At 49.5% G+C, this 8,871-nt stretch overlaps 1 protein-coding gene across 1 annotated transcript; it reads right to left on the reverse strand.

Annotated features, from left to right (window-relative positions):
- Positions 1-216: 216 nt before the first annotated feature.
- LOC139433366 (involucrin-like) lies at positions 217-5,141 on the reverse strand. Its single transcript, XM_071202339.1, has 3 exons — positions 5,046-5,141; positions 3,859-4,968; positions 217-297 (listed from the first exon to the last, which is right to left on the reverse strand). The coding sequence occupies exons 1-3, from the start codon at positions 5,139-5,141 to the stop codon at positions 217-219; spliced, it is 1,287 nt and encodes a 428-aa protein (XP_071058440.1).
- Positions 5,142-8,871: the final 3,730 nt, after the last annotated feature.

Genomic DNA, 8,871 nt, shown 5'->3' on the forward strand with positions numbered 1-8,871 from the left:
ATCAGATGATTAAACATGATCTTAAAATATATTTTATATATTTTAATTTATTTTTTGCATTTTGTTGTAATCATTATTTTAATACTTTCTGCTGACACTAGGTGGGGCTGTGCTCCACCTGCCCCTAATGACCAGTCGCCACTGCGTGTCAGCAATCCTAGTGTGGTTAGGCTCAAGTTGCCTCTTGCCTTGAAGGTGCACCCAACCTTTCACTCCTCAAGAGAGTTTCCTGCAGTCCCCTTTGCCCTCCACCCCCGGCTCATCGACAACCACCCAGCCTTCACTGTACGGTGGTTGCTGAACGTTCGAAGGAGGGGCCGTGGTTACCAGTATGGATTGGGAGGGGTAGGGGCCACTACACACTACACACTGATATACACCTGAACATCAGCAGGAGGGGACTATTTAAAGTAGAGACACTACACACTGATATACACCTGAACATCAGCAGGAGGGGACTATTTAAAGTAGAGACACTACACACTGATATACACCTGAACATCGGCAGGAGAGGACTCTTTAAAGTAGAGACACTACACACTGATATACACCTGAACATCGGCAGGAGAGGACTCTTTAAAGTAGAGACACTACATACTGATATACACCTGAACATCGGCAGGAGAGGACTCTTTAAAGTAGAGACACTACATACTGATATACACCTGAACATCGGCAGGAGAGGACTCTTTAAAGTAGAGACACTACATACTGATATACACCTGAACATCGGCAGGAGAGGACTCTTTAAAGTAGAGACACTACATACTGATATACACCTGAACATCGGCAGGAGAGGACTCTTTAAAGTAGAGACACTACATACTGATATACACCTGAACGTCAGCAGGAGAGGACTCTTTAAAGTAGAGACACTACACACTGATATACACCTGAACGTCGGCAGGAGAGGACTCTTTAAAGTAGAGACACTACACACTGATATACACCTGAACGTCGGCAGGAGAGGACTCTTTAAAGTAGAGACACTACACACTGATATACACCTGAACGTCGGCAGGAGAGGACTCTTTAAAGTAGAGACACTACATACTGATATACACCTGAACGTCGGCAGGAGAGGGCTCTTTAAAGTAGAGACACTACACACTGACATACACCTGAACGTCGGCAGGAGAGGACTCTTTAAAGTAGAGACACAACACACTGATATACACCTGAACGTCGGCAGGAGAGGACTCTTTAAAGTAGAGACACTACACACTGATATACACCTGAACGTCGGCAGGAGAGGACTCTTTAAAGTAGAGACACTACACACTGATATACACCTGAACGTCGGCAGGAGAGGACTCTTTAAAGTAGAGACACTACACACTGATATACACCTGAACGTCGGCAGGAGAGGACTCTTTAAAGTAGAGACACTACACACTGATATACACCTGAACGTCAGCAGGAGAGAACTCTTTAAAGTAGAGACACTACACACTGATATACACCTGAACATCAGCAGGAGAGGACTCTTTAAAGTAGAGACACTACATACTGATATACACCTGAACATCAGCAGGAGAGGACTCTTTAAAGTAGAGACACTACATACTGATATACACCTGATCATCAGCAGGAGAGGACTCTTTAAAGTAGAGACACTACATACTGATATACACCTGAACATCAGCAGGAGAGGACTCTTTAAAGTAGAGACACTACATACTGATATACACCTGAACATCAGCAGGAGAGGACTCTTTAAAGTAGAGACACTACATACTGATATACACCTGAACATCAGCAGGAGAGGACTCTTTAAAGTAGAGACACTACATACTGATATACACCTGAACATCAGCAGGAGAGGACTCTTTAAAGTAGAGACACTACATACTGATATACACCTGAACATCAGCAGGAGAGGACTCTTTAAAGTAGAGACACTACATACTGATATACACCTGAACATCAGCAGGAGAGGACTCTTTAAAGTAGAGACACTACATACTGATATACACCTGAACATCAGCAGGAGAGGACTCTTTAAAGTAGAGACACTACATACTGATATACACCTGAACATCAGCAGGAGAGGACTCTTTAAAGTAGAGACACTACATACTGATATACACCTGAACATCGGCAGGAGGACCGTGTCATGGCTTCCTACCTGTTCCTCTTGTGCTCCAGGATCACTCTCCAGCCGGATTACTCCTCAAAATAAACCTTTTTTCAACACTCGCCGTGTCCTGCGTTTAGGTCCTCTCGGATAACCGTAACAATCTGTATTTTAAATGCAAACAAAAAAATAAAACTAGCTATATTAAAACAAAAATATATAAATTACATTAAATCAAAGATACCAAAAAATAAAAGCTAAACTAAATGCAAAAAAGGGTAAATATGTAAAAAATAAATGTATAAAATGTAATATATTAACTAAATCTAATTAAAATATCTTTTTACAATTAATTTAAACTAACATCTCTGTGCTTTTATTTTACATTTTTTATTTTTATTCCATCCATCTTCTCCGCTTCTCCGTGGTCGGGTCTCGGGGTATCAGTTCCAGCAGAGAGCCCCACACGTTCCTTTCCCCTCATCAAGCAGCTCTGACTGGGGGGTCCCAAGGCGCTCCCAGACCAGCAGAGATATAGTCCCTCCACCTGGTCCTAGGTCTACCCCTCGGTCTCCTCCCAACTGGACGTGCCTGGAACACCTCCCTAGGGAGGCGCCCAGGTGGCATCCTAACTAGGTGCCCGAACCACCTCAACTGGCTCCTTTCGACGTGAAGGAGGAGCGGCTCAACTCCGAGTCCCTCCCTGATGCTTCTCACCTTATCCCTGAGGGAGACGCCAGCCACCCTGCGGAGGAAACCCATCTCGACCGCTTGTATCCGCGATGTTTTATTTTAACCTTAAATGTCTTGTCAGCTTTACTTCAAGGGAATGTCACTAGGATCACTGTTGAGGTTTGATCTGGTTCTCTATTTATCTTAATATTGTTGTTTTCTTCTTGTTAATCTCTAATCTCTGTGAATCCGTCCTGTTTTTCATTCTTAACCTGCTGCTGTTTCAACTATGCACTTCCCCACGGGGATTACTAAAGGTCCATCTTATCGTAATATGAACCAGCTCAGACATTCACATCTCGTTTATCAGAAGCATATCATCCAACTTTATATATAAGTTATTGCATTTATCTGATTTAAAATGAGGGGAAGAAAAGCGATGTAAACATGCGGCGTCATTGCACTTCCCACAGAGGCGTGTTGTGTGGCAACCTGCATGTAATCCCTTCAGGGAATGTGACAGAAGACAATGAGCAACAACCACGTCTCCTCTGCTCACAGCATGATATCGTGTAACCGGCAAAGAGACGCACAGCAAACACTCCGCGCGGAGGGGCAGGAAGCAGGTAAAACAGAAACATGTACTTTAACTAAAGGAGAAACATGCGAGAGCAAATAGTGGGAAACAGATCCACATCCAGGAGTTTGTTTGTGTCTGTAGATTAAGTTCACCGTAGGGTAACATCACACATAACGCCTCACCTGCATGTCAGAGAACTTGTAAAGTAAATAATAATTGTGGTAATGTCGTCAGTAATGAAGTTTCAGGGAGATATCTGTCAGTGATATCTGTTACCCTGATCACCTGAAGTGATGCAAGAAGTATTCAGATCCTTTACTAAAGACAAAGCATACAAAGGAAAAACTGGAAGTACTTTTATAAAAATGTTTTATCTTTGAAAATTCTGAGAAAATGAAAAGAAATGGAAAATCATTTCTAATTCGGATTTTTTTTTAAAGTCAAAATTCTGAAAAATGTTGAACTCTCCCTCTGTAGTAACACCGCACGTCTTTCCTTTACTGATACTGTGTTTCTGCTGCAGACGGACCAGAGCTCCAGGAGTCTCCTGCAGACGGACCAGAGCTCCAGGAGTCTCCTGCAGACGGACCAGAGCTCCAGGAGTCTCCTGCAGACGGATCAGAGCTCCAGGAGTCTCCTGCAGACGGATCAGAGCTCCAGGAGTCTCCTGCAGACGGACCAGAGCTCCAGGAGTCTCCTGCAGACGGACCAGAGCTCCAGGAGTCTCCTGCAGACGGACCAGAGCTCCAGGAGTCTCCTGCAGACGGATCAGAGCTCCAGGAGTCTCCTGCAGACGGATCAGAGCTCCAGGAGTCTCCTGCAGACGGACCAGAGCTCCAGGAGTCTCCTGCAGACGGATCAGAGCTCCAGGAGTCTCCTGCAGACGGACCAGAGCTCCAGGAGTCTCCTCCAGATGGATCAGAGCTCCAGGAGTCTCCTCCAGATGGATCAGAGCTCCAGGAGTCTCCTCCAGACGGACCAGAGCTCCAGGAGTCTCCTGCAGACGGATCAGAGCTCCAGGAGTCTCCTGCAGACGGACCAGAGCTCCAGGAGTCTCCTCCAGACGGATCAGAGCTCCAGGAGTCTCCTCCAGATGGATCAGAGCTCCAGGAGTCTCCTCCAGATGGATCAGAGCTCCAGGAGTCTCCTCCAGATGGACCAGAGCTCCAGGAGTCTCCTGCAGACGGATCAGAGCTCCAGGAGTCTCCTGCAGATGGATCAGAGCTCCAGGAGTCTCCTGCAGACGGATCAGAGCTCCAGGAGTCTCCTCCAGATGGACCAGAGCTCCAGGAGTCTCCTGCAGACGGATCAGAGCTCCAGGAGTCTCCTGCAGATGGATCAGAGCTCCAGGAGTCTCCTGCACCTGGATCAGAGCTCCAGGAGTCTCCTCCAGATGGACCAGAGCTCCAGGAGTCTCCTCCAGATGGATCAGAGCTCCAGGAGTCTCCTCCAGATGGACCAGAGCTCCAGGAGTCTCCTGCAGACGGATCAGAGCTCCAGGAGTCTCCTGCAGACGGACCAGAGCTCCAGGAGTCTCCTGCAGACGGATCAGAGCTCCAGGAGTCTCCTGCACCTGGATCAGAGCTCCAGGAGTCTCCTGCACCTGGATCAGAGCTCCAGGAGTCTCCTGCAGACGGATCTGAAAGTGTTGAACGAGCGAGAGGAGAAAGAGCTCCAGAGGAAACTCGAGCTGCTGGACAAACAGCGTCGTTTCGCCCTCAGGATGCTGCAGAAGAGGAGAGAGGCGCTGATGAAGGAGAAGAGGAGGGTCGTGATGGTGAGGATCTGCGAACCTAAAGCCACCGGAAACATCGCCATGAGAGAAATCAGAGCGCAAACATGTGAGAGATCCTGCAGGATCCACGAGGAAGAGGAGGAGGAGGAGGGGGAGGAGCAGAGGTCGGTTTCAGCTCCTGTGAGGCGAAGAGGAATCATCCACAGCAGCATGTCTTTACTGCAGATGAAGAACATCGCGAGGATCGATACGATTTCAGAGAAGGAGCGAGCGCTGAAGCTCCAGAAGGACAAGGAGGAAGAGGAGAGGAAGAGGAGGGTTCAGGGGGAGGAGATGAAGAGCAGAGTGACAGAGTTCATACAGAGACTCCGGGACAGAAAGGAGGAGGAGAGGAAGCACATAGTCATAACCAGAGATGTCAAAAGTACACACATCCTTTACTCAAGTAGAAGCACACCAGGGTCAAGCTAAGCCCCTCCCCTTCAGACCGACCCCAACTATCCATTCACCACCACCAGGGTCAAGCTAAGCCCCTCCCCTTCAGACCGACCCCAACTATCCATTCACCACCACCAGGGTCAAGCTAAGCCCCTCCCCTTCAGACCGACCCCAACTATCCATTCACCACCACCAGGGTCAAGCTAAGCCCCTCCCCTTCAGACCGACCGCAACCATCCATTCACCACCACCAGGGTCAAGCTAAGCCCCTCCCCTTCAGACCGACCCCAACTATCCATTCACCACCACCAGGGTCAAGCTAAGCCCCTCCCCTTCAGACCGACCCCAACTATCCATTCACCACCACCAGGGTCAAGCTAAGCCCCTCCCCTTCAGACCGACCCCAACCATCCATTCACCACCACCAGGGTCAAGCTAAGCTCCTCCCCTTCAGACCGACCCCAACCATCCATTCACCACCACCAGGGTCAAGCTAAGCCCCTCCCCTTCAGACCGACCGCAACCATCCATTCACCACCACCAGGGTCAAGCTAAGCCCCTCCCCTCCAGACCGACCCCAACTATCCATTCACCACCACCAGGGTCAAGCTAAGCCCCTCCCCTTCAGACCGACCGCAACTATCCATTCACCACCACCAGGGTCAAGCTAAGCTCCTCCCCTTCAGACCGACCCCAACCATCCATTCACCACCACCAGGGTCAAGCTAAGCCCCTCCCCTTCAGACCGACCACAACTATCCATTCACCACCACCAGGATCAAGCTAAGCTCCTCCCCTTCAGACCGAACCCAACCATCCATTCACCACCACCAGGGTCAAGCTAAGCCCCTCCCCTTCAGACCGACCCCAACTATCCATTCACCACCACCAGGGTCAAGCTAAGCCCCTCCCCTTCAGACCGACCCCAACCATCCATTCACCACCACCAGGGTCAAGCTAAGCCCCTCCCCTTCAGACCGACCCCAACTATCCATTCACCACCACCAGGGTCAAGCTAAGCCCCTCCCCTTCAGACCGACCCCAACTATCCATTCACCACCACCAGGGTCAAGCTAAGCCCCTCCCCTTCAGACCGACCCCAACCATCCATTCACCACCACCAGGGTCAAGCTAAGCCCCTCCCCTTCAGACCGAACCCAACCATCCATTCACCACCACCAGGGTCAAGCTAAGCCCCTCCCCTTCAGACCGACCCCAACTATCCATTCACCACCACCAGGGTCAAGCTAAGCCCCTCCCCTTCAGACCGACCACAACTATCCATTCACCACCACCAGGGTCAAGCTAAGCCCCTCCCCTTCAGACCGACCCCAATCATCCATTCACCACCACCAGGGTCAAGCTAAGCCCCTCCCCTTCAGACCGACCCCAACTATCCATTCACCACCACCAGGGTCTAGACCCCGGGGGGTTTCATCCGATCGGTTCTCCCCTCCCGAATGATACTCCCGCACAACGGGGCCTAATCGCCAAAACTCCATTTCATTAATTTGTGTATTCCTGCCAATAAATATGTTCTTTCATCAACACCGTCTCGGCTGGTTGAACTGGAGACAGAAACTCTTCTGTTCTGAGAGCTAACATTACTGATTCCTATGGAGTCTTTGAAGGAAGCACAGATACCATGAGAAAGAGCTGCAAGGTGAAGAGGGGACATAAACAGATATAACGTGTTTTATGGATTTTTAATAATAGCTTGGAAGAAAACTTAAACAACCATTACCATTATACAAAGCAGCAAATAGTTCTGGTATGATGAGATTTCTATGGAGCCTGGTATCTTTAAAAAACAAAGCATAGATAACAACAAGGTCACGAGGGGAAATATTCTAAATAAAGCTTAAATCTAAAGTGACGACGTGTTTTATGTGACTGCAGATCGTCCTCGGGTCATATGACCTGCTGGCTTCTGCTAATCCCTCACTTCTAAACATTCATTATGTCTCTGATTAAACTACAGGATGTTTCCCATGTTCCTCATGGTGCTCAGAGCTTTGTGCAGCGGGGTCTCCAGGAGGGTCTTCTTCCACTCCGGAGAATCAGGAAGATCCTTATCTGCAGAAAACACAAATATATAAATACATAATATTCACATTTATAAAGGAGGGAATATTCTACACACAGCGTGTCGTCTCTGTTTGTCTCCACTCGTACATTTACTATTTTATTAATGCACGAGCGAGAGTGCTCTAATGCTAAATGTATATAAGTGTAATAGACATTTTTAGGGATTAATTTAAATGATTTTGTTGGTTAAAAAATCCTGCAGGTATATCAACTTTCCTAGGATTTAGGCGGGAAAAGGCTCGACAAAAAGCTAAGCCCCTCCCCTTCAGACCGACCCCAACTATCCATTCACCACCACCAGGGTCAAGCTAAGCCCCTCCCCTTCAGACCGACCCCAACTATCCATTCACCACCACCAGGGTCAAGCTAAGCCCCTCCCCTTCAGACCGACCCAACTATCCATTCACCACCACCAGGGTCAAGCTAAGCCCCTCCCCTTCAGACCGACCCCAACTATCCATTCACCACCACCAGGTCAAGCTAAGCCCCTCCCCTTCAGACCGACCCCAACTATCCATTCAACACCACCAGGGTCAAGCTAAGCCCCTCCCCTTCAGACCGACCCCAACTATCCATTCAACACCACCAGGGTCAAGCTAAGCCCCTCCCCTTCAGACCGAACCCAACCATCCATTCCCCACCACCAGGGTCAAGTTAAGCCCCTCCCCTTCAGACCGAACCCAACCATCCATTCACCACCACCAGGGTCAAGCTAAGCCCCTCCCCTTCAGACCGACCCCAACTATCCATTCACCACCACCAGGGTCAAGCTAAGCCCCTCCCCTTCAGACCGACCCAACTATCCATTCACCACCACCAGGGTCAAGCTAAGCCCCTCCCCTTCAGACCGACCCCAACTATCCATTCACCACCACCAGGGTCAAGCTAAGCCCCTCCCCTTCAGACCGACCCCAACTATCCATTCAACACCACCAGGGTCAAGCTAAGCCCCTCCCCTTCAGACCGACCCCAACTATCCATTCAACCACCACCAGGGTCAAGCTAAGCCCCTCCCCTTCAGACCGAACCCAACCATCCATTCCCCACCACCAGGGTCAAGTTAAGCCCCTCCCCTTCAGACCGAACCCAACCATCCATTCACCACCACCAGGGTCAAGCTAAGCCCCTCCCCTTCAGACCGACCCCAACTATCCATTCACCCACCACCAGGGTCAAGCTAAGCCCCTCCCCTTCAGACCGACCCCAACCATCCATTCACCACCACCAGGGTCAAGCTAAGCCCCTCCCCTTCAGACCAACCCCAACTATCCATTCACCACC

The sequence above is a fragment of the Pseudochaenichthys georgianus genome, unplaced genomic scaffold, assembly GCF_902827115.2.
Source record: "Pseudochaenichthys georgianus unplaced genomic scaffold, fPseGeo1.2 scaffold_264_arrow_ctg1, whole genome shotgun sequence".
Taxonomy (NCBI): Eukaryota; Metazoa; Chordata; class Actinopteri; order Perciformes; family Channichthyidae; genus Pseudochaenichthys; species Pseudochaenichthys georgianus.

Bases quoted from the DNA above. Each gene is read 5' to 3' on its own strand.
- LOC139433366 (XM_071202339.1), bottom strand. From the start codon at position 5,141: ATGTTTCCGGTGGCTTTAGGTTCGCAGATCCTCACCATCACGACCCTC. The intron at 4,969-5,045 runs GCGAAACGACGC...CAACACTTTCAG, and splicing joins TCTTCTGCAGCATCCTGAGG to ATCCGTCTGCAGGAGACTCC. The intron at 298-3,858 runs GTCCGTCTGCAG...TCGAACGTTCAG, and splicing joins AGGAGACTCCTGGAGCTCTG to CAACCACCGTACAGTGAAGG.